The sequence below is a fragment of the Zalophus californianus genome, chromosome 4 (genome assembly GCF_009762305.2).
Source record: "Zalophus californianus isolate mZalCal1 chromosome 4, mZalCal1.pri.v2, whole genome shotgun sequence".
Taxonomy (NCBI): Eukaryota; Metazoa; Chordata; class Mammalia; order Carnivora; family Otariidae; genus Zalophus; species Zalophus californianus.
In genome coordinates, this window is record NC_045598.1 from 171,109,461 (window position 1) to 171,135,489 (window position 26,029).

At 39.6% G+C, this 26,029-nt stretch overlaps 1 protein-coding gene across 8 annotated transcripts in view; it reads right to left on the reverse strand.

The window, feature by feature from the left end:
• Nucleotides 1-26,029, reverse strand: part of ENPP2 (ectonucleotide pyrophosphatase/phosphodiesterase 2) — a 108,451-nt gene that overhangs the window by 61,023 nt on the left and 21,399 nt on the right. For 6 of the 8 annotated variants that reach the window (XM_027568971.1, XM_027568962.1, XM_027568955.1 and 3 more), the window contains exons 1-6: nt 18,524-18,710; nt 18,209-18,311; nt 8,401-8,556; nt 4,337-4,462; nt 2,284-2,344; nt 207-304 (exon numbers count right to left, since the gene is read on the reverse strand). In XM_027568971.1, coding sequence (XP_027424772.1) covers nt 207-304; nt 2,284-2,344; nt 4,337-4,462; nt 8,401-8,556; nt 18,209-18,311; nt 18,524-18,556 — 577 coding nt within the window. In that variant the 5' untranslated portion in view covers nt 18,557-18,710. Of the gene's footprint in view, nt 1-206; nt 305-2,283; nt 2,345-4,336; nt 4,463-8,400; nt 8,557-18,208; nt 18,312-18,523; nt 18,711-26,029 lie in introns of those variants that run through there. The other 2 variants (XM_027568940.1, XM_027568922.2) reach the window with 1 other exon arrangement.

The window sequence follows — 26,029 nt, forward strand, 5'->3', positions numbered from 1 at the left end:
CATTAGAGCAAGAGAACCAACAGAAGTCACTTCACGTATGGGAATCCACTGTATAAACTATCAAACACTTGCATTACCATCACTTCTGTATTTCAAATAATAGAACACATTTAAAGCCACATGTCCATAGCTCTCAAAGCCCATAGCTGAGTGTGTACTGTGCAGATCATGGATCCTGATGAGAATATAGTATGAAAAGGACTTACTTAGCTTTTCAATGTGAGGCATGACTTTGTTGCCTTTCTTCATGTATGACGCACGGAAACCATCCACCGAAAAGATGATTAATGGAGGGCGAACAAACCTTAAACAGTAACATAGTAAAGCTTTAGAAAATGTACTGCCACAAAGTTTCCATTGTGCCTAGTCATTCTCCACAACTGGGACCAAGAATTTCCAAGATGAATCTTCAAGTGAGGCTATCAGGACAAGCCTGGGCTGCCAGCCACATAGCATTTGTGACAACCAAAGTCCACAGTTAAATGACCAAGGTCATAAAATGGCCCGGGAAGGGACTGGACTCCAGATTTCCCCTGCTGCCTCTCACGTTACAAACAAGGTTTTTCACGGTGTATAAAGTTGTTATATTTGCCTGGAATAGGTGTTTTCCCATTTGCTACCTGGAAAACTCCTCTTCATTCCTTAAAACCCACCTCAAGGTTTCCTCTTCTGTAATTTTAGCTGCTCACACTTCTGAATTCCTTTAAGATATTCATTCATACCTCTTTTGTCATTCATATACATATTACATTATTTCGATGCACAGTCTACATCTTATTCATCTTTCTATTTTGTGGACCTAGAGTAGAGCTCCAATAAATGCTTAGCAAATACATGGATGAATGGGTGAATGAAGAAAATGAGCATGAAATTTATAGCAGTGGCACTCCCGTCCCTAAAAGTTATAAAAGAATTCTTTTAGGTTTAATCATAAAATAACTTTAAAAATAATCAAAATTGATGAAGATCTTTAAAAAGTTCATCAATAAAGGATCAGACAATCCATTTTACTAGGGCAGGATCTGAAGAAATAGGTCCTTTGTTATAGTCTAAGGATAGAATTGGCCGGTCAGACTTGAGAATACTAAACTATGTGCAACCATTTTTTTCCTGATAGTTTGAAGATAATGCAGCAAGCACAGGCTTGAGTTTATTTGAAGCCACATAAAAAATAAGGTATATTTCAAATGAGTCACAGATAAAGCACTTAGAATAATACCGTAGATGCGTTCTTTATTGTCGTGACTGTTACCACTTGACGGGGCTTCTACCACTAGACTGCTTTGTCCACAAAAATAACTGAACACATTTTAAACAGCCGTTCTATTCAGAAAGTCCAAAGGAGTTCAAGTGCCTCATTAAAGCCAAAAGAGGAGATGAAAATAAAGACAATATCAAAATACTTGGATTTTGTGTCGCAGGCTGTGCTGCTTAAAAACAAAAATCCACTTGAACAAATACATTAATGAAAACATACTTGTTGAAAATTTGTTTTCTGCCAGTGATTTTAAGGGTCCATGAATTTTCAACAGTTTCCTGGAAGGTGTAATAAGTGCCTTATGTGGGTCACACTTGAGCTGTGGGGTGTCACTCAAGTCTGGCTGTACCCTAGCAAAGCAGTTTTCAGTAGTTTGTCAAGTTCCTGCAGCATCTGGTAGGAGTTACCAGTTTGGATGATATTTTTGAGAAGTTTTATAGTCCTCCCCACCTCCCCCCCCCCAAAAAAAAGGCAGAAGCAGCCCTTCAGGAAAAAACTCTGAAAAAAAAAATAAATCAATGCCAGAAATGTTTCTTTCCTTCTCTGGTGATATTTAGATACACTTTGTAAAACGTTCAGCTATGGTGAAGTATAGAGGATATTCAGTCTTCAATATGTGCAGAGGCAATAAAAGAAAAGGTTTTAAAAACTCACTACTTTGGGGCACCTGGGTGGCTCAGTTGGTTAAGAGCCTGCCTTCAGCTCAGGTCACGATCCCAGGGTCCTGGAATCAAGCCCCACGTCAGGCTCCCTGCTCAGCAAGGAGTCTGCTTGTCCCTCATTCTCTGCCCCTCCCCTCTCTCTCAAATAAATAAATGAAATCTTTAAAAAAAATAAAAACTCACTATTTCAAGATGTGCATTCTAGCTTTCAACGGATTAATCACTTATAAGTACTTGAGTCTAAGTTTACCTGTATAAGAGGCTCTTGGCTTTACATTGTTTGTCACCATTTATCCATCCAGATCCTGGGATATTTCATCAACTAATACACAAAACTTCATCATATTTATAAAAGGCACTTACCCTGCAGGGCATTCCGGGGTCTTTATTTCCTCACAGTTGTCATCTACCCAGTGTGTCTCTCCTATAAGGGTAAGTGGGTAAATTCACTTGTGAATCTAATTGTCAATACCAACCAGAGCCCTAAAGACCGCAACCCCAGGCCCCATGTCCTGTTGGATACTCGTTGCTTATGGGACACCATCTAAACAGAAACTCTGAAATAAAGTCTAGTGTTGGTTTGGCTTACTAAAGTACACCCATACATAATGGGAAAGCTAATATTTAATAGCCCCAAGTGGTGTTTATGTGAGCCTTCTGAGTCTAAATGGTTTGTAGATAAAAACACCAGTGGCGTCAGTGAACAAAATTTCATGTTTGTTTCCCTCCAGAAATAAACTGTTCGGTCATTAGATGGAACATTCTTTTCTCCACCACCGAACATCTCAAAGCCATAGAAAGTATGGCACAACTTCCCTTTAGTTGAGGGGAAAGGCTTAGAATACTCAGGGATGATAAATGGAAGACTGCAACAGAGAGAGATTTGCCAGTGGATCTGTGTTCAGCCCATGAATTTAGGAAGAAAAATCAATGATGTCTTTCACTTTTATCTTCCTCCAAGGTCCGAGAGCTTTCCTGAGTTATCCCATCAAGAATGGAGAACAGAAAAGAGCTCAGTTTAAAAATAAAGAAACACAAAAACGAGCCTTCCTTAGGAGAAAATGAAAAATATCAAAAAAGCATTTGCTTTAAATGGTCTTAAGGCAAATAAACATCACATGTCTTGACCATACTGGAAATCTCCCTGGTCAAGAAGAATCTGACTCCTGGCAATTGGGTACGTTAGTAACATGCTCTTTCCTTAAAGTGGGAGAAGCTTTACCACATATCTAGTAACCCAGGGCTCACACATGGGCCTCACAAAAGTACTGCAACTAGAATTTTTAATCAGCAAAAGCCAGTGTTTACTGGTTCAGTGACCAATGACAACTAGGACTTTTTTATTTTCTCTTCTAATAGCCTCTGTGGTTTATTGTTACATTTACTACATAGGGGGGAAAAAGGGAAAAGGAATAAAATTCTCAATCAATTGTATGCTTTATCAAAAGTTACAATAATTGCTTGGGCAGGGGAAATTTTCCAAATTCAGGATTAATGGAATATCTTCCTGCCACAAACTGAACACTAAAAACATCTCAGAACCGATTTGCTTTTTCCCCTGAAATCTTTTCATGGAAACTCTTCTTAAATGTTCCGTGTCACAGCTAGGAAGAAGGACTTAATTTTGACAAAGTTTACGTAAAGATTCTTGGATCTTTCCATTAACCTCTGTAAGTGGGTGCTGTGGTAACTTCGACTCCTTGAAGAGAGAAACATCATCTTTTATATTTTCGTTAGTCCACCGACTACTATTTACTATTAGAATAAAACCATCATATTCTGCAATCGACCATAAACAGTGAACAGATATGCACATATAGCTTTGGGAGCTACGGGCGCACTGACCCTCCTTACCAGCTAGTACACCCATCTTTAGGCCGCTGCTAGTGCTTCAGTTTACAGCTTACATCCAGTAGGTACAAAAGCCATGCCCCCCCCCCTCCACCCTGCCTCAAGGGTAAAAATGCTGCAATTTACCTTCCAGTAAACAGGCCAAGGTGAGACTTCCCCTAAAACCACGTCCCTGCTGGCCACCCCCCTACCCTGGTTTCCCTTGCTCCCTTACACAGTTTTCCTGCAGAACATTCCCTCAATACATTTCATGAATGGAATTCCGTCTCAGGCTCTGCTTTTAAACGACCTGATCTCAGACCAAGACAGGAAATTTAGAAATCTCTTCATTATTATGATGCTACCACATTCTGGAATTTGGGGTGATTTCCTTGTCATTTCAGATCAGTGAAATGCAGGGAAGCAAAACTAAGAAAGAGGCACGGGAAATTAAAAAAACACAACTCCTTCCCTCCTCCCAAACCCATATCCAAGGTGTTGGAGCCACAACATCCAAGATTCCTGGGAGCATCTCCAGTTTTTATTCTTTTAAAGCTCCAGCCAACCAACCCACAGACACCTGTACCTTTGCAAACCACTTGGTAATTAGTACAGCAGTCTCCCCTGGCCAAGCAGTCCTCCGAGCAGTGACAAGCATTGTCTTCATTTCGTACTTCTCCGCATCTGTCCTTGGTACACTCCCAGCCACCAGCTGAAATCGGCACAATATAACACTTAACACTGCTTCTCACAAACCAAATGAAAGGGGCCACAATTGCTTACAAGTGTTGCCAACAAAAAGAGCTAAAATCCCACATCATTTAATCTGCTTGTGAAATTAGAGTTGGCCTGAGGCCTAGATGATATTTGGAGGACTTACAAATAGGTTGAATCCCTAATTTTTCAAATCAGAGTCCAAAGCCAAACATAATTGGGCTCCTTTGGGAAAATGGAACCCTTATCATTTGTATACTGTACTAAAAAACAAAACAAAACAGTAAAATGTATGGTATGTAAGGTTTGTGATAGGAGTTTCTACCATCGTAGGCATAGTCACCAAAGCTGGGCTCTTTTATTTCCCAAAGTAGCTTTACTTGACTTTAATGTGCTTGATTTAAATACAAATGATAGTGCAACCAAATCCTCTACCTGCTATAAGTTGCAGCTGAAGGGTCAAGTCCTAAACAGACACGCAGAGTTTAAAGGGATATGAAAAAACACTCACAGTTCCAACCATTGACCAAAATGTGGCCCTATCTACAAGGAGAGGTCACAGCCCCTCCTTTCCAGGGGGCTAGTAGATGGGTTACAGATTTCTGTCTGAGCATACTTGGTCGAGAGCTCATGGTTTAACTCTATCAACAGGAAATATTTAGACAATATTTTCATCTAGAAAAGAGTGCTATCTTTTTTTGCTTGCCTTTTCATCCACTAGACTGTAAACCCCATAGCCGGAAAAAAAATCACATCTCTCTTTTCACCATGACATCTCCAGTGCCTGAGACTGCGCCTGGCATGTGTTAGGTGTTCCATGAACATTCATTCAATCTGCTTGCAAATTACCATGAAAATAAAATGTGACTCTTTACATTCAAGACTGATACACTGAGAAACTTCATAATGAATTCACTTATTCAATAAATATTTCTATTATGCTTTCCATGCTCTAGGTGCTGGGGAGGTCATGAAGAACAAGAGAGACAAGACAGGCCATCTTCATGGAGCTTATATTTCAACTGGGAAAGAAAGACCGTAAGCAAGTAGACCAGTAGAAACAAGATAATTTCAGCTTGTGCTAAGTGCTATGAAGGAAATCATAGGATGGTACTGATAGAGAGTGACAGGGTGGAAAGCACATGCTACTTGACATAGAATGGTCAAGAAAGCCCTCTCTGAGCTAAGGACACTTGAGGTCTTCATCTCTTAAAATATGTCATAAGTGGAAGGCAATGGTTTTAGGAAGCAATGTTGCTTCTTAGTAATATTCTACCAACGGACACTTTGCTAGGTGAATAAATGGATAAAGAGGTACTAGTTGCCATGCTAGAAAACCAGACAACTACTGTTTAATTTCCACTCTTTTAGAATTACCTTTGTATCCAAATTCTATTCTCTGATTTTTTGATATCCCCCCTTCCTCTGACTTCTCTTCCCAAGCAGATGAAATGCTTGGAATTCCTTTATTCAGGACGTGCTATTCCCAATGGTTAGCAATTTTCCAAGGTTGCTTGGACTGATTTTTTTTTTCCCAAATCAAGGATAACTCTTAACCAATATACTTTTATTGCTGCCCTAGTTCCTTAGAAAATCCCTTTGTTTACAAAAAAGTATCACTATTGACAAGCTAAATTTATTGAGGAACTACCAGCTTTGTGTAAGAATGGAATTTTAAAAAGCCAGGATTCAGAGTGAACCACAAGCAAGGTAGGAGTCAGTCAACCGCACAATTTTGAAAGCAAACACAGAAATAAACAGGAAAAAAAAAAACATTTAACCTTATGGAATAATAGGAGAGTTACCTATCAGATCAGATAAAGACTTTTTTTTAATGAGAATATATATTTTAAAAGTGAGGATATGTTGAAAAGGGAGTGGTGAAAGGCTCTTGTGCCCTTTGAGAGGAATATAAACTTTGAGAAGTGTTAATTTTGTAATATATTACATTTTAAAATTTAATATATTTAATATATTTAAAATATTTAAATTTAAAAAATGCACACTTTGATTCAAAATCCCACTCCTAGGAATTTATCATAAGGAAAACAGACAAAAATATGAATATGCATGAACGACATTCATTGATACATTGTTCATAATAGCAACAATTGGGGAAAATCTAAATGCTGATCAGTTACTCAGTGAAGCAGGTTGCGCATCTGTTCAATGGAATACTATGTAGGCATTCAAAAGGATGGTGTGTAAAGAGATATATAAGTACAGACACACGCCCTCCCAGGCATATACATATACACACTCGTATAAATACACATACACGCACATATAGTGGTGAGGGTCTATGCTGAAACATTGTGCTTATCTCTAGAAAATGGCTTGTGCTATCACAGTAGGATCTCAGAGACTTTTGTTTTCTCCTTCAACCTTTTGTTATTATTTGATATTTGATTCTTCCACATTTGGCATACATTATCTTGGTACACAGGAAAATAAACTGCTTCAAAAATGTTATTATCGTCCATATTTATTACACCTGGAAAGAGAGGCATGAAGGACATTCAGAGAGAGCTAAGCTGGAGTGAAGACATCCACTAAACTTTGCAAGGAGTTCTAAGATCAGGAATCCAGACTGCTGAGATGACATGTCAGAGGCCAGATGCTCATGGTGCAGAGGACACAAGCATCATTTAGGTCCCCGGGGCCAAGCAATCACAGGCTGCTGGTTTGAAATAATGTTTTAGAGCCAAAGAACTCTACTAGAACATCTGTTCCATCCATATGCTCAGTTTACAAGGTTCTCAGCATTTAAGTTTGCAGACCCACAACTAAGGAACCTGGGAGAAGTTCCAAAGGAAAGTAACAAGAAAAAAAAAATGGCTACATGCTTGGAAAATGTATTATACAGAAAACAGCCTAATAAAACTCTTCTTGTTTGGACGGGGGGAAAGCAAACAAACCAGAACTAGTAAGAGAGCTGGCATCGGTTTTCATATAAATCAAGGGCTATTTCTTTAGTAAAGGAGAATAACGTCTGTTTCTAATGATATCATTAGAAAGATAAGGCTAATATTAGTGATAATATGAGTCAGATTTTTGAAAGAATCATCTCAATCATAAAAGTCCAAAAACAAGTAATAACTTGTCAAGGAAGCTGTCGAATCTCTGCATTTAGTGATCTTAACAGGGTTGACGGTCATCTTTGGCAGAGTTTGCATACGATGTTGCCCAGAGGCGTGCTGGAGAGCCTACAAGGTATCTCCAGAGTCCTGTCTAAAGTGTCAGGCTTTGGAAACAGAGCAGGTTGGGTGGCAAATGTCTACAAAGGTGCTTCTTCTCAACTCAAGAGTATTCATTCTGAAGTCCATATGTTCTACTGATGGTTCCAGTATAGAAGACATGGAAAGAAAGGCCAGGATGAGTGAGAGGAATATTTTAGAGCTACCCTGAGCATGTGACCCCAAGTAGAATTCCATAACAACTTTCCACCTGCGCAGAGAATGGGGAATTACATCAGGGTGGGCCAACAGTTACTACATGATAAGATGAAATAACACAAATGCTGTACACTGAGCAGGCAAGCAAAAATTTAAAAAAATGAAAATTAAAACAGAAAAGCCCCAACCCTTAAGAATGCTCACAGTCTCAGCCCATGTGCCCTAGCAGTGAATGTGGGAATTGACAGCAAGAGACAGAAATGATGAATATGAGGGGGGAAAAAAAAGCACCTGAACATAAATACTTCCAAAACTAATAAAATAATGATTGTAGTTGCAAAGAACATTCTTTGGGTAAGCCTGGTATGCAAACAATAGTCACACGGGGTATACTCATAATACAATCGATAATCATTCAAGAAATAAAACCAACCCGCACAGTTTGGTTTGGCCAAAGCAGGGTGGCAATGTCAGGGAGAAGAGCAGCCAAGGGCCTTCAAGCCATCCAATCAAGTCTCCAGAGGACTCAAAAGTTACCCACCTGTTTTCAAACAAAGCTCATCAAAGTCATGGCAGCAACTGCTGTAGCTCTTACATAGGTTATCACAACGACAATCAGGGGGTCCAACCTCTTGAAGTTCAAAGCATCTGCCCTTGCATGATCCAGAGGTGTTGGTCCAGGGGGAGTCTGATAACACTGCAAGATACAAGAGGCAAGGGCAATGGAATTGGGAAGTGGGTCATGTCATTGTGGAGAGGGGACAAGTGGGAAGGAGCGCAGAGTGGTGACATAGTCAGGCTCTAACTGAGCAGCCTGGAGCCATCACCTGCTAGCTGGGCAGGTTGCCATGGACTCTGGGCAGGTTGCCATGGACTCTTGGCAGGTTGCTAAACCTCTTATGCCAGTGTCCTCATCTGCAAAGTGGGGGGATTAATGAAAGTAACTGGAGATTATAATGAGAATTCGAGGAAACAATCCATGCAGAACACTTAGCAGTCTGTTAGACACAGAAAGTACAATGTATGTTGGCTGTTGGTTTTATTGTACTGTTTACAATTATTATTACTACAAATCTGGGACGGTTAGCATCTCTGTGGGTGCTGATGATGCCAACAGAGAAGAGAACATTGATGTACACACTTAGAAAAAAGAGTTCATTTCCCTCTTTGAAAATCCGTAACTTTTTGTAAGGAGATTTGAAGCTAAATGTTCTGAGAACAGTCTGAACATAGGGAACTGAAATAGGAGACTTGTAAGATCTCTTCCAGCCATTAAATCTATACCCATAACTGGAGTAACACAAACACAAACATCACAATCTCAGCTTGTCAAAAATAAACTCTCTATTTTCTATGATACAACTATATATCTAGAAATCTCAAGAATCAGTTAAAAATTTTTGGGGGGAACAGACAAAAATTCTACATGTTTGTATGATATAAGCAATTAAGTTCAAAAATTCAATGGAAGTTCCATTCATCATAGTGCCTAAAAGATATGATATCTAGGTATAAATTTCATCAGACATGTGTAGGACCTACCTGAAGAACACATTAAAACTCTACAGAAAGATATTTCAAAAGATTTCATTACATGGAAAGATATACCATCTTGGAGATAAAAATAATTGATATTATAAAAATATCAGTTCTTCCTAATTAAACTTGAAGATTCAATGCAACCACAATAAAAACATAGAGGAGTTTTTTAAACTGGAGAGGATATTAAAAGTTTATAAAAAATGAATATATGAAATGAAAAACACTGGAAAGGAAGAGTAATTTGGTGAAGACTAGATAGTAAAGTATACTCTGAAGTTAAATAATTAAAACAGTTTGTACCAGGAGATAAGTAGATCAGTGCTGAGGGTGGGGATGGGAAATAGAGCCGAATTTATTTATAATGAAAGCAATCGGAGAAAGAAAGAAGGATTAAGCAGGAGGTGAAAGAAGGATTAATTAGTAAGTAGTGCTAGAATAACTGGCTGACGAGAAAAAAAAAAGCTGTATCCTCATTCTAGCTTACAAAATAATTAATTTCTGATGAATGGAAAGTGTAAGCAGTGTCCTACCTGTTGCTAGGAATGAAAATTTTTGTAAAACAGAACACAATTTGGAAATTCATATGAATCTTTCACCCAAAAATTCCATTACTAGAAATTCACTTCTCGTGTATATTTGCAAAATTTTGTCAAGATATATGTACAAGAATCACCGTATCCATAAGTGGAATATTGCCCCAGCCCTTAAAAAGAATGAGTCAGATCTGTGTAGGCTGATATGGAAAGATCTACAAAATATACAAACATGTGTTTTTAAAGAGCAAAGTGACAGAATAGTATGATAGTATTAAATATTATGCATTATATTTTGTGTCAAAAATAGAGGGAAAGAGAGCAATGAGGATATAAATAAATATAAAAATAAAAACAGAGCCAGAGAAGGGGGGGCGGCAGAGGCATTGAGCAAAGGTACAGGTGTCAATAACCTCCGTCCCCTCCCCCACCCTCCCCACAAGAAACTCTTTACAGGAATTATATTTGAGCAAAATGACTGAGAAAGAGAGAAGCAGAGGGATTTTTTTTACCTTTCTGTAGTTTGAAACTTCTACAATTTTATAAATGTCTTTTGTTTGTTTGCTTTCTTCTATCTCATATATATATATATATCCCTGTGTGTATATATGTATAAAGTATATATTATATAATATATATTATATATAAATACCTTAACAAATTTCATTGATGACATGCTATGTATAATCTTATTTCCTTATTTATGTTTATGAATTTTTCATTTTTTTACAATGAGCACACATTACTTTTAAAAACAAGCAAACATAAGCAGGCAGAGAACAGAAGTTAAATAACATTTCCAGGTTCACTGAAGCCATTTATCTGAACATCCCGTTCATCCCTCAGTCCCTTGTCCTTTTAAAAGTCAGAGTCACCCAATCCTAGTCTTTATGGCATCAGATCAGTTCAAGTAAAGCAAACAGATTCACTAGACCATGAGATGTGAAACGCTTGCGCATGGTTGATTCTGGGATGTTGAAACACATACAAACCGCACCAGCTCAGTTTAGGAAATAATGTCAGGTTTCCAATGCAGTGCCTTACCCCTGGTTCAAAAACCACATTTTTCTATTGATTTTGGCCAACCTATCAACAGTGCATGCTGGGCCATAAGACACTGTAGGAGGAGGGGGGGTTGAGATGTGCAAAAAGTAAAATAGAGAAAGCCCTATAGTAAAAACAAAGACAAGAAAAACACTTATAATTGAATTATTCCTTTTCTTAAAGGTACTGCTTAGCCAGAATCACTAGCCGTCTAATAAATTCTGAGCAGAATTCATTCCCATGAGCTGCATACATAAATATGCTCAGCTATGCTTATCGCTGAGATAATGCTAAGAGGTCCAAAGGCACATTGTTCGCAGTTGTTGACTTGTCCTGTCTTCTCTTCTTTATGGTGTCCAGCCTGCATTCGAAATATTCCTCCAATCATGCCCTTTGCTTTTCCTTCATCACAATCTCTTCCCTATTTCTCTCTTTATTTTTAAAACATCTGTGTGGAATTTTAGCCATTTTAAACCTTTCTCCATCCATGCTGGTCACGTGATTTTTACTATATTCTTACAGCCTTGATTATTCTCTGACTGTATCCCCCACTTTGTTTTTGAAAAATAATTGAATCTCACTCAATAACTTCCACCCTAATGATAATCTTCTTTGCCAAACCTTAAATGGAAGACAGCTTTTTTAAGGAAGAGTTGCTCTTACACTCATCATGCAAACACACAGATCATAAAAAGTGTTGGACTCGATGTTTACCAACAGCTTGCAAGTAAGAATAAATTCTAGGGCCAGTATGGACTAGGGACACATATGCCAAATTCACTCTTGGCTGGCTTGGACTCAGCTGACAATGGCAACAAGAGAAATGGGAAGATGAATTGATCCATGTAGTTCTTCCAATCCAATAATCTCAAGAATTTGAACTTCTGCACCTCTTTTAAATCAAATTAGGTGATAGAGTCACATTCACTTTGCCATTCCAGGGCCCATCCCACCCCCGCCATCTTCCATAACAAGCTCTAATCCCCATGCTTTTCTAGCTCTGCAATCATCCTCCACGTTTGGCTTTTTCATTCCACGCCCATGTCTCATGTCCTTCCCCCCACACCAGCCTAAGGACAGATTTGAGGTCTTCACTTTTTATTGGAAAATTTTAATATAGAAAGATTCTCTGACTTAGTATACGTCTAAATTCTAAAATCTGTAGCTTTCCTTTACCTGACCTAAATCAAGTTCTATAATTTATTGAACAGTGTGATGAAAACTGCAGGATCAGTGGGTTTGTGGTGTCTCATAATTACTGAGACTTCCATAAAAGCTCAGAACCAACAAGGAAGACAGAAGACAAAAACAAACACCTTGAAAGGATCAAGACAAAAATGTGTGATAAGTATGGAGGTTTAGAATTTCATACGAGACATTTGCCAATACTTTTATGAGATTCAAATTCTATCACTGCCTTCTTAATTGCATATTTAAATAATGTTATTTGGCTTAAAGATGCAACTCAGTTCCAGAATCTTAAAAAATAACTCTTATAGTCTACACACACATTTTCTTATAATAGGGACTTCAAATTTTAAAACACATATATATGTACATATATGAAAGGCATAAAAAAGTGCTATACATTCCTTATTTTTCACAGAAGCATTTCATGATTTAAAAACCACCAACATAAAAACATGATTTATTACACTCAAATTCATAATTCTCATAGAAACAAGTGAAATTATTTTCACTTAGTTAAGTAAAATCTTATTTCTAAAACATTCCATCAGGGCACCTGGGTGATTAAGTCGTTTGAACATCTGACTATTGATTTCGACTCAGGTCATGATCTCGGGGTCATGAGATTGAGCCCCACATTGGGCTCCACGCTCAGCGCAGAGTCTGCTTGAGATTCCCTCTCTCCCTCTTCCCTCTACCCCTCCTCTCCAACCACTCTTTAAATAAATACATAAAATCTTTCTAAAAAGATAAAAAATAAAACATTCCATCTTACCATACATACACAGAGGTGGTGTCATAGAATTCTGGTGCCATTTATATGGGGAAAAACTACCAATAATTTAATAGACCATTGGAAAGAACGTAATTCATGATAAGAGTCGTGACCTACTCGTGAGTTCATCCCAGACCCTCAGTCCTATTTTCCTCTAAATCCCTCTGCAAAATGGAAATTTTCTGATTTGGGTGATGACTGGTGAGGGAAGCAGTATTTAAGTTTGAAAACCTTTAGTTTCCTAAAGCTGGGAGACTCTTTCTTCTAAGCTTTGCGTGGTGATCCTGTGTCCAGGGTTTGAGAGATGGCACCCTATCTGTTCCTCCTGTTCTCTGTGGTCCTCCGCCCAAGTGCTTCCTAAAAGTGAGAGGAAAGCCTTGCAATGGGCTGTGGGCTGTGGTTATGCCGCCTCCTGTTGAAGAACACTGACACAGAACTGGTTTTCCTCTGTCTGCCTGCCGTGTCTAAAGCAAAACCACAGGGAAAGGAGGTGGTCAACGTGGACGACATTCAAGATGCTGACCAACTCTAACATTTAATGCCGTCTTATGCCTCTTCTGGAGTATATGATTCATCCTTTATGGTCATACTTTCTTGTACCGCAGTGGCCATGTGTTCTTGATACCATTGACCTCAGCCCATAGTGAGCAGCATTTACATACTGGCCTCTATGTTAGTATTCTCTGCTTCCTAAAGACATCAGTTCCCATAAATACCCCTACGGTGGCATCCAGTCTCCTCCTTGTCAGATTCTGGACCAGCTTTCATGGACAACTTTTTCAGTAAATAGGTCTACCTGGGAAGTTTTCAGGCACCTGCACTTTTAAAGCATTTATAAACACAACGTTCTCATGTAGAAAGATCTTGTAAACTAGAAGAAAACAGTTTTCTATGCAACGTAAATAAAACAGATTAAAAACTTTAGTTCAACTTTTAAACCCCTCAAGTAGCATTTATGATGGTAGTCAGTAGAGTATGTCTGAATGGTTTGCAAATCTGCCCCCAAACAATGAAATGCTGTCATCAAAATCACAGGTACTGGCAACTTGAAAAAGTAAAAATTTAGACACTGGTCTTGGAACATAAGTGAAGATAAATTAAATGTATCATCATATATTTAACACTTTATATTCTCAACAACCCTAATATTGCATTTTGTTCTCAAAAACCTTTTCTGATAAAGAGGCAACATTATTCCTGTTTTTCTGGTTGGAAAATCAGAACCCTCAGACTAATCCGAGCTAGCAAGGGCCTGGCTAAAATTTTAGACCATCTGAATACAACTATAGCACTGTTTTTGTTCACAAAGGATTTTTCCAGATTCTGCACACAGGCTATGAGTTTGATGAAGACCTGATTTGGAAAGGTTTTTTGGTTCAAGAATCTATGTGAGTAACTATTGAGGACCGAGATTTCTGGTCACACAGACAAGATAGAGGATTCTGTATAGTTTTAAGATAAATGAAAAACCTCTACTCCAGAGCTCCATTTAACAAAGCCCTGAAAGACCTGTGCCCTCCTTAGACTCTTCTTCAGACAATTTTCTTCCATTTACTTAAAACACCCTATGACTCAAGGCGCCTGGGTGACTCGGTTAAGCAACTGACTCTTGATTTCGGCTCAGGTCATGATCTCAGTGTTGTGAGATCGAATCCCATGTCAGGCTCCGTCCTGTGCGTGGAGCCTGCTTCATAGTCTCTGTCTCCTGGTCCCTCTGTCCCTCCCCTCCTTGTCTCTCTCAATAAACAAACAAACACCCCTGACTCTACGTTATATTTAACATCAAGTCCCATCAAGTCACGACAGAGTTTTCCTTCCAGAATCACGGCTGTTGTATTTGTCAGCTTTGCAGTTTCCTACATGCTATTCTGCCATCATTGAGACAGTTTTTCATTGTAGAATGAGATTCCAAAACTTTATCGGATGAACACAAACCTTCCCATTCCTCTTAACCATTGTTGTTTTCTCTGTGATTCACAGACTCACTTTACTCATAAAGCTGTGAGAGGCCCTCCTCCTTTTACATTTACCCATGAATTTCATTCACATTCACACACTTCTAAACTTTGGAGCCACTAAAAATGATGACGAGTTGGTTGAGGCTTTCGAGTCTCTATTAGCCAGTTTATCCACAAGCTCACAAATTTCCCTGTGTCTTCCAAGTATTAAGTCGCTTATATTTCAGAGGCTATCCCATTTCCATCTGGAGACTGAAAGGGAATCTATCACAAACTTCAGTAAAATTACCTCCATTCTCACACCACAAACATACACATACGCACATGTACGTGAGTGCACGCACACACACCTGTATACACATAAATTCTCTTGCAATCTTAAAGGTTAATCAAGCTGGCTACACCAGATGTATGAACAAAGATGTCGAACTGATGTGCACTCATTATTTACATTTTCCTTGAAAATGTATTCTAGCCATCCCAAGCACCTGATTGTCCATTATATTTACCCAATAGAATCATAATTAGCTCTGCTCATTTCATCTCTCCTAATAAATCCATAGATCTTTTATCATCTGGTAGAAAAATCCTATTCTACCAGTACTTCCGATAGATCACTAGGTCCTAACAATATATCCAGCCGACAAGTGTGCTAGTTAGTTAATTATAACAGTCTGTTTGCACTGCCACAGCCTTGAAACTAACACCCCAGTCCATAGTACAGCAGTGAGGGTCTGCCCTCTGTGTAGAACATTCTCACCTGTTGCTGAGGACTGTGAGAAACTACATTTACCAAGCAAGGAAGTACACGCTTTTGAATGGGAGATCTTGCTCTGGTCAGTCTGCAGCTACCTAGCCATATATTAATACCCTTTGTGTTCCATTTGGTCAACAGTCTTGAAGCACTGAGCTTCTCAGGAATTCTTTGGAACATGAAAGCATTGCTGAAAATAGGCATGGTTGCCTTTCCTTTTTAGTATCTTGTCCTAATACATATATAAAAGTTTGCCCGATGCTTTCTGATGTGAAGGCCTTGCTTACAGAATAACCAACCACATGCATTATTTGAGGGAGGCCCTTTCTAGGCACATACAACATTTAAAAAGATGAACATGCTTAAACTCTCTGCCCTATGCTCTCAACCAGTTTCCAAAGTACATCTCTGGTCTATATTCCAGAGAAAACAACCACTAGTGCCTAAAAAGCCGGTAAACTACAGCAACAGAAAAATTAAAAATAAAAAGTGTTCAGGCATACCCAAATCCTAAAACTCAGACTTAAATGGCATTGTATCCCAACTAAGCTTCAAAGAGGTAGAATTTCCACTAAAAAATTATTTTAGAAGATACCATAAAGGCCTAAAATAATCAATGATTTAATTAAATAATTCAAGAAGCAAATATTCTGTACTACATTTAAGATCACTCAGATGTATACATTATAATATAGATTATATTATTTTTACAGAAGTAACATAGACTCAATAGTTCTTAGAGCTGTTTCTTATAATGTATGGAGATAATTATACACAAAATACATTTAAGGATTAATAAATCTGTTCTATACTTTTCAAGTTCTCCAGTAGAGCACATACAAATTCAAGAGTCAATGAAACAGAACGGATGGAATCACGAGCTTTTCTTTTTAATCCAGAAGGAAACTTAGAAATCATCCAGGCCCGCTTCTCGTTATACAGCTAAGGACACAGACGTCACAAGTGACTTGCCCAAGGCCACACGGCAAATTCTATGGATCCAGGTTGTCAGTCCAGAACCTTCATGTTTCCCAAAAAGAGTCAACTTTGAAAATAATGAGTGACTTGATTTTACACATTCATTAAGAAAACAGTTTGTCCTCTCAGTTTTGGCTGAAGTAATATAGGACTATGAAACAGAAAAGAAGTTCCTTTTAGGATGCATTGGAAAGAACCAGCAGTGGGCTCTCAAGCTGCTAGCTTGCCCATATGAAGATACTAAGAATCCAGTCCCCCTTCCCGTCTGTGCAGTTATAGTCAGTGCTAATGGGTATCATACTTGTCTGGAACAAGAAAAAGAGGTCTTTGAAGACAGCATTTGTCACCAATAAAAACAGGATTCTCCAGCCCAGTGATCTCCTCTCCTCTCCCTCCCCAACAGAAGACAACTTATTTTGTCCATTTGGCTCACTGGGGGTGCAATTTTTATGATCTATTGTCTCACTTTTCACCCCAACCACACCCCACTTTGACTCATTAAACTACTTCTAATATTATTCTTTCAACCTTCTGGCATGACTCAAAAGCAACTTACTTGATGCAAGGAAGACCTAGTATTCCATCAATATATGTATCCTGACTTGGTTAATAAAAGTTCATGCTGGCTGAGCAGAGACAGGTGACCGTCTTTTAGATCAGTCAGGTCAAAAAATACAGAGAAATTCAAAATCCGCAGGAAAGCAGACAAACACACTGAGATGTCAGAGAAAGTCAAGAAAATATTGCCCCCTAGAGTACCCATTACTTAATATGTAATTTTTATTTATAAAACCATCAGCAGCTCCAATTTCCAGGAAATTAACCAACTCATTACTTAAGACCTGGTCAGTTAAGCCCCCTTGGTCTGCACAAGGAGCTCCTTTATAAGAATTCCCACACTGCTTATGGCGCAGTGTATTGTAAAAGGAACACTCTTTCACTTTGGTTCTATTAGTTAAGTCAAGGTACACTATTAAAACTTACCTTTCCTTATGCCAAAAGAGAAAACTGGGCACAAGTCAATCCTGTAAGGTCTTCAAAGCACCTCTTCTGTCTTATATTTTCCCTATTTTAGGTAATTCTTAATCTCATCTCATAGTCCTAAATGCTGACGTTTCAGAAAGACAGTTCACTGCTTTTTTCTGCCACTCCTTTTTTTTTTTTTTTTTTTTTTTGGAGATCAGAAGTTTCTGGAGACAAATATTACATCCTATGTCACATGACAATAAATCAAATTCATGTCTCTCCAATATTAAACCAGCACCTGTTCCCACCACTTCTATCTTAGCCTTGTCTGTTAGCAAGAGTTTGAATTTTATCTTAACATTTATAAGTTCCAGAGTACAAAGATTGAAATAGCCTGTTAATCACAGAGTAAGCGTACATGTTCTCGTAATTAAAACCACATCCTCTCACCTGAATTACACACAGAGCTATTTTTACTCCAAAGAAATCTAAGACTCAATTAGTTATACTGCAAGATTAGCTTAAAGATGAGTTTCTTCTGGAGCTTATATTGATTATCCAGTGCATAATATTTTAAAAGGACTGAGAGTGCGAACAGTCGCTACACTTACCTGTAGGAGGGCCTTCATCCCATCCTTCTGCCCTCTTAATTCGATTTGCTGTGAATCCTAAGCAGATATTGACTCCAACAGCAAAAGTGAACAGCGATATTACCTAAGGGAATAAGGAGATCAAGGTGTCAGGCCAATTAGTCAAATGACATGAAGGCAATTCAGAGGACTTCAACATCAGCACCCCATCCTACAACTTCCAAAAAACTTCCGTAACGTGCTGTCTTCGGTTTTAAAACAAAAAGAAAAATCCAAAATCAGGACCTGCTTCTCCACATCAAGTCCTTCCCCCGGTGATGCCATCATCTATCCTACCTGATCGGGCCGGAACGGGCTTCTCCTGGCCATGGCAGAGGGTTCTTGGAAAGCCTCTTGCACTGTGTTCTCTCTTGCCTACACTGAATGCACTGCTTTTTGGGGCTCTGAGTTCAGTCTATTAACTACAAGTAATCCCACCTGGGAAGTTGACAGCCTCCTCTGATTTGTCCGGAGCTGGATTTCATCAGGATTGGTTCACAAATGGCAGCTCTGAGCCTAAGAGGCTTGAAACATCCCTCTGCTTCTCTCCACCCCCTTATCGGTCCCGCCCCTCACACACACACACACACACACACACACACACACACACACACACACACACACACACACTTTCATGTGGTTTCCTCTGGTAACATGAGGGTTTCTTATGTTGCTGTGGCCAATAACAGTGCATGTTCATTTTCCTTCCCTCACAAAAACATGGTTTTAAAAAAGAAACCAAATGTATTTGATCCGATAAAAACAAAACAGAACTGTAAAAGGGTTTCCACCAGCTTTAAGCTTTTAAGGTTTACAATGTAGTTATTCAATGTAGTCAACCTCACGACTTTATTTAAAAAAAAAAAACAAGGAAAGTTTTATAATTTATAAACCTAACAACTTTCCCTGTCTTTCCCATTTATTTATTTTTTCTGGCAGTTTAAATGACCCTGTCCCTACTGCCACATTCTCAGCTACTCCCAACTACTCAAATATTTCTCACGATAAAATCTCCCAAGATTGTAACTAACACAAGAGATAGCATTATTTTTCCTCGTGGTGTTGTTAGCCTTTAGAGAAGTAACTTTTATCAAAATACTGGGAATGCCAGCTAAGCAGCAGAGAGTCCTTCTGCCCTGTGCGGAAGGACAAAGTATCTTCAGCCTGTCTCTTCTTCCTGAAAAAAAAAACTGTCAGCTTGGTTTTTATTGGGGGGGAGGGGAGGGAGGACAGAGGGGGAGGGGCTGGATGGGGAAGCTTTATTAGTGATTGAATTTAGGAAGGAAATCTCAATGGCAGCAAGAAGTTAGCTTTAAAAACAGTTTCCCTGATTATTTTCCAGTTGCATGGTCCTCTAGCCCCCAAACGCTGTCCTTTAAGGCTGTTGTAAATGTTAAAAGTTTCTTTATGAAGCATTTGGCAACCAGGAGTCTTCTAAAAGAAATCAAGGTCTCTAAATCTGAAAGTTATTTAAATATTGTCTGCTTTTCAGATTCAAAGGAGGGAAGAAGGCTGGCCTTTGGTTTCCCTTGCGCCAGGCCCGGGGACCATCAATCTTGCGCTGAGCATCTGTGTGTCCATAAACAAATACAGCGCTTACCATGCAACACATTACTAATGGGGCAGTGGCTGGGCTCAAATCAAACATGATAGCACAAAAACAAGACCTTGTTTACAGTGGATTGCACAGTAGGCCTGGGTTTCATTATATATTCTAGAATTCAGTAACAGCTAATTGAGAAAAAGAAAACACACTGCCAAACTTTAAGTTGCCTTTCTAGAATCCCTTCAACTTTGTACTCTTGCAAAGATGGCAGGCTTCTGGATTTTTCTACAGGAGTCCCTTGCTTTAGTTTCTGTGCCATACTGAAATGATTTGGAGTTGGGTATTTAGCAAGGCTTATGAAAGATGTTAACCCCGTGTAAGAGTCTTCTGCTCTTTGTGTTCAATTTCAAGATGCAGCCTTGCTTTTGCAGCAGAAAACTATACACCGAAAAGGAAAAGCTCAAGGCAAACCTGGGATTTGCCTTGCATTGTATGCCAATGGTGTTCCGAATGTTCCCCAAAACCCTGCTTCCGCTTCCTTCTAACCTCGCTGGCCCTTGCCAACAACTTTAGATTCTGTCTGACATTTGATTGTAGAAACCCAGCTTGAGGATAACGAAGGCTACCCTTGGGAAAAAAAAATAGACTCAGAAGCTGACCATCATCCATTAATTTTTTTTGACATGCAGCATAGCTGTGCAAGGAAAAAAGCCTTAAGTGTAATAGTCGATCCATAATTGGCTTCTGTACAGCACTTGTTATCAATTATCTAAGAGGATTGAGCTCAGGCATTATTTCCATCAACTGTTCTGTCAAGATTTGTCTTCAGGTCATTGTGCACACGGAACTCATTAAAACACACATATTCACAAGAGCACATGTGCACACACACATGCATACACACACACACACACACACACACATCATCTAACCATCGTTAAACAGAATTTTACTAAAAGACATCGTGATGAATTAACTCTCAGGGGGATGACCAAAGTCCCTACCTTGGGCATTAAATCGACTACAAAACACAATTACCTTTCATTACCAAAAACTGAGATAACCAAAAAAATCTGGAAATGTATACCATAGGTCTAGAAACTCAACTAAGTGACTGGAATGTGGTCCCCAACCTTCTGTAAACACAACTCAATTAAGAAAGTCTACCTGATCTGGAGTTTAAGATTTTGGAATAATGTCACCCATGGTTGGGTCAGTAAACAAGAAAGTATAGGAAAAAGACTAAAATTAACTTCCAGAATGTTTTTTTTAATCCAGCCATATGTCAGAGAGAATGCTGCCCCCTGGCAGAAAAAAAAAAAAAAAAAAAAAACAAACCCAGAACTATAACAAATCTTGGGACAGTCTCAGGCCTTAGTAATCATTCTGTGGTTCTCAAGCTTTATTGGGCATAAGAATCACCCCAGGAGCTTGTTTACAATGTGGATGCTTGCAGCCTACTCCCCAAGATTTGGACTCAACAGGTCTAGGGGGCAGGGAGAAGAAACAAGGATTTTAGAGGCCAGACAAGAACTTCACAATAGGTTCTTCTGATGCAAGTAATGTAAGGAGCACATTGAGAGAAACAGAGCATTGGAATAAATTACTCTGAGTTAATTTATTTATGTCCTGCGTGTTGAATTGTTTGGTGTCATTCATAATGTAATTTTAATATATTATTAAGAGCATTCACTATTAATTGGACATTAAAGTCGAGATCTCTTAATGACACACCATGGCTGTTGCTCCATGAGAATCATCTCCAAACTGTAAGCAGCAGAACAGTATTTTATTTACTTTGCTGGTGGTACAAAGCAGCAGTGTGTGTGTTGCCTGATTGCGATACAGTAGTTGCATTTATACTAACTAATGCACAGTCTATCTTTCATGAAATGGTTCTGTGAATCCTTGTTCCCGAGCCCTGATTAAGGTAAGAGAGCTTGAGGTTCGTAGTGAGATTTGAAAGATACATAATTGAAGGTTGTCATTCTTGCCTCCTGTGGTAACTACAAAATTTTCATGAACTGATTCAGACTTTACCTACACCCACTTTCTCGTGATGCAGAATTAACTGCCTAATGGTGTCTTGACTCGACTTAACACTATTCCCGGAATTCTTCTAAGACTTTCCGTGTTAGGCAATTACTGACCACCTGATTTTTCAGCAGTGTCACTTAGCAGTAAATACAGCACATATACTAAGAAAGTAAGAAAAGAGCACCCACGTGGATTCTCCCTATTTTAAAACTCTTTGAGCTGAGTCTTGTTTTTAAAATCTGCTGTGGTTGCCAGCTATTAGAAAATTCAGGAGGAAAACAGGACAGCAGTCTTTGCGAAAAGGGTTTACCAATCTAAATTGAGCAAAAAATTATGGTAGCTAATGGAGGAGCAAGCTGGCTCAATTGCTCCTGCAAGTCAGGACTGCAGATGTGTCTAAAGTAGACACCACTTAAGATTCTAAACCACAGATGCAAGGCTTTATGGCCCCAATCTATGGCCCCAGGAGGTTCTCTGGTGGAGAAATAGCATACATCTATTCAAATGTGAACAGGACTTGTGTTATTCGTTATTACACAATTGAAAGCTGAAATCAACACTGGCACATCTTTCAATGACTACAATTTATATAGCAAATCTTTATGCATGACATTAATTCCCAGTGGAATCTAAGTATACGCCCCCCCCCCCACCAGAACATTCTCTATCCTCTAAGAATAGTCATTCATTGGACAAATATTCATTAGCTCCCACTGTGTGCCAAGCACTGTTCTGGGCACTAGTATTATATGGGGAGCTGAACCAAGCATAGTCCCCTGCCCTCCACAGCAATCAAACAGACACAGAAATAAAAGTAAAATTGTAACTGGCTAAGTGTAGAAATGTAGAGGGAAATGTTGCTGTGAGAACTTAAGATTTTGGACTAATCTCGTCAAGAGGGTCATGGAAGACTTTGTGGAGTATCAGTGGAGCTGAGATGTGTAGGGTAGGTGGGAGTACCGAGGTAAGAGAGGAGAAGTTTCTAGACAGAGTGAACAGGATGTGCAAAGTTCTGTGTAGGGTGGGGGCTCAGCGCACCCATGATATGGAAAGACAGCTGGTCTGACTAGAGTAGCAAGAGCAAAAGTGAGAATGGCGTGCAATGAGCCGAGGGATTAGTAGGGGCCAGCTCAGGTGGGGCTTCCTCTGTCATGTGGGGTGCTGTTGTCTTTGCTCTACGAGTGATGGAAAGCCTTAAAAGGGCTTATGCAGGTGAAAGTTTACTCAGATTTTGAAGGACGAATCTCTGAATAGTGTGAACAGAATGTGGAGGGAGTCAAGGACAGATATGGTAAATTAGCTGGGAGATGATGGAGTAATCCAGGAGGAGGCTAGTGACCCCCGGCACCAAGCAGGTCATGGTGGTGGAGAGGGAGAACACTGGGAGAGTCAGGGGAGAGACCCATTAATGAACTGGGTACAAGGATCGAGGGGCAGGAGGGTGTAAAGTGTGACTCCTGAGCTAACGAATTTGGAATTGGATTGTGATGACCAAATACATAGAGTACTCAGTAAAGTCACTCCTTCAGTTTTAACTGGACTATAAAACAGAGGTAGAGATATGTACCCACTTGCTAACACTCTAGAATTAGTTAAAATTAAGGGATATGGCTAATAGCTTTAACACATTTGTCAGTAGTTTTAAAAATCACCAAAGCCAGTTGCTTTAAAGTTACCTTGGGATTTAAATACTGAAAATGCACGTATTCATTATTGAAGTTTAAAAGGAATTGCTGCCAGGAAATAAGTCTGCTTTGTTGCTAACTCTAGCTTATAATACAACATTTTAAAACGTAAAAGTCAGTTTGTCTACTTCTTTACCGCTACTCTGAGAGCTGCACGCTCAATTTCCAGGCGCGTGGATGCAGGACATAACAGCTGGGCAAGAGGGCTCCCCCGCATGTGCAAGAGCTCATGCGAGTTTTCACGGGCACGTCTGCTCCGTACGGAGCTCTGTGTAACACACAGTACAGATGGGTGGGTATGTGACTGCAGAAAAGACGTCCACCCCAGAGCTGAAGGCTCATCCTTCACCTTCCCATCTCTCACCCTGGCAGGCTGTGAAGCTACTGGCCATTCCACTCGCAGATGAAGAAATGGAAGCTCCAAGAGTAAGTGACATCTTCAAGCCAGGTCTCGGAGCCAGGTCTCCGAAGCCAGCTTTGTCCCCTTCTCACTCTAGCATGACGTCCCTCTGTTACACCACACGAGGGCCTCCACTCGACACGTGCAGAACGCAGCCGCCCAGACAACGAGCTCACCTTCCAACTTCACTCCTCATGAAAACCTGCGGCAATCCTTCCGTCTCTTGTTCCTTACCAGACACCGTGTCTGTAGGCTCTAGTTATTGATTCCAGCTCTTACCATCCTTTCTCAGAGCTGGCTGAGCGTTACTAATATCTAAATTGTCTTCCGATGTGAATATTTTAGATTCTCCCCTCATCTTCATCCTTCGGGACACGCATGGGCAGTTTGTCTCACAATGGCTCGACCTGTTTGCACCCTCTGCCCCCTTCAAACACCTTTTCTTTGAGACCTCTCTTTTTTTTTTTTAGTAAGATTTATTTATTTATTTGAGAGAGAGAGCTTGAGGAGAAGGAAGAGGGAGAGGGACAGAGAGAATCTCAAGCAGACTCCACACTGAGGGCAGATTCCAAGGCAGGGGCTCAATCTCAAGACCCTGAGATCACCAAGTGAGCTGAAACCAAGAGTCTGCCGCTTAATGGCCTGTGCCACCCAGGCCCCCTGAGGCCTCTCAGTTCATTCCCACTCATTGCCCAGAGAGCCCTGCATAAAGTGCAAATCTGATGATTTTCCTCCCAATCTTAAAACCTTCAGTGGCTCTCTACCACAGCAGTTCTCCAAGTATGATCCTTGAGCCAGCAGAGTCAGAATCACCTAGAAACTTGTTACAAATGCAAATCCTTAGGTCCTATCTCAGATTTACTGAATCAGAAACTCAGGGGGTGGGGTGAGGTGAGTAGAGCCCCGAATCTGTGTTAACAAACCCACCGCACAATTCTGCTGCAAATTTGAGAACCACTAACCTAAAGCATAAAATCCAAACTCCTTGGCAAGGCAAATAGGATTCTAAATCCAAAATTAAGTTCCCTGGATTTAGATCCCAGCTCTACTACTGTTTAACTGTGAGACCTTACATTACCTTTTGGCGAACTGCTTCTCCACCCTAAGACTCCGTTTTCTCATCTGTATCCAGCTCATAGGATTCTTAAGAGTATTACATGGAATAATCTGTGTAAATTGCCTAGCTCAATGCCCGGCACAGAAGAATGTTTAGTAAATGGTAAATTTCTTAATTAGAGAAATATTTGCTGTTCCTTGATTAAGTTATGCCCTCTCACACATCCATTCTTTAATATATGTTGTTGCTTTGCCCTAGAATACCCTTCTCCACCAAATCTCCCTGGCAAACCCCAACATATTCACGATAATTCAGGTCAGGTGTCACTCCTCTGTGAAACCCTCCCTGATTTTGCCTCTCCTATACAGAGCAATGGACTCCTCTGCTCTGATCCCTTATTGTCTATCAATCTTTTTTAGGCCTCTTTGTCCCTTGTGATCTCTTTGAATTCAGGGACCAGTCATCCCTGTACTCCACAGAGCTTTGCATCTTTCCTGGGATATAATAGGCAGACAATAAATGTTGGTTGAGGAAGTCCTTGGTATCAAGAAATTTAAATTGGAATTTCAACTGAACTTCAATTCTTGCTCTCTTACTAACTACTACCTGGGCACTTCAAGCCCATGTTTCTGCATCTATAAAGCAGAATTATTGGGTGAATTTGGTGGTTTGTAACCTTTTTTAAGCATTAAAACCTTATTTTCAAGTAAAATCTCAAAATGAATATCAACATCTAAATTTGGAGCTGCTCTACTTTGAGTGGGGGGATCCTGAATCATGTCCCACCCGCCACCGCCCCTTCTCCAAGGCCAAGCTAATTTCCACACATCTCCTCGTGCTGTTTCTCAGCTCTGAAGTCCTCCTCTTTCCATGGTGCTCATCCAAATCTCAGTCAACTTATAGCCTCTCCCAAGGCTATGGATTATTAACAAAAATAATATGAGTTCTTATATACTGGGTTGATATGAAGAACAACTGATAGAATACATGTTAAGCAAGTAGCTCACTGCTGGAAACATAGAAAGCATACAAATGTTAGCCATTATTACGTACAGGAGGCTCAAAACTACATCTGTTA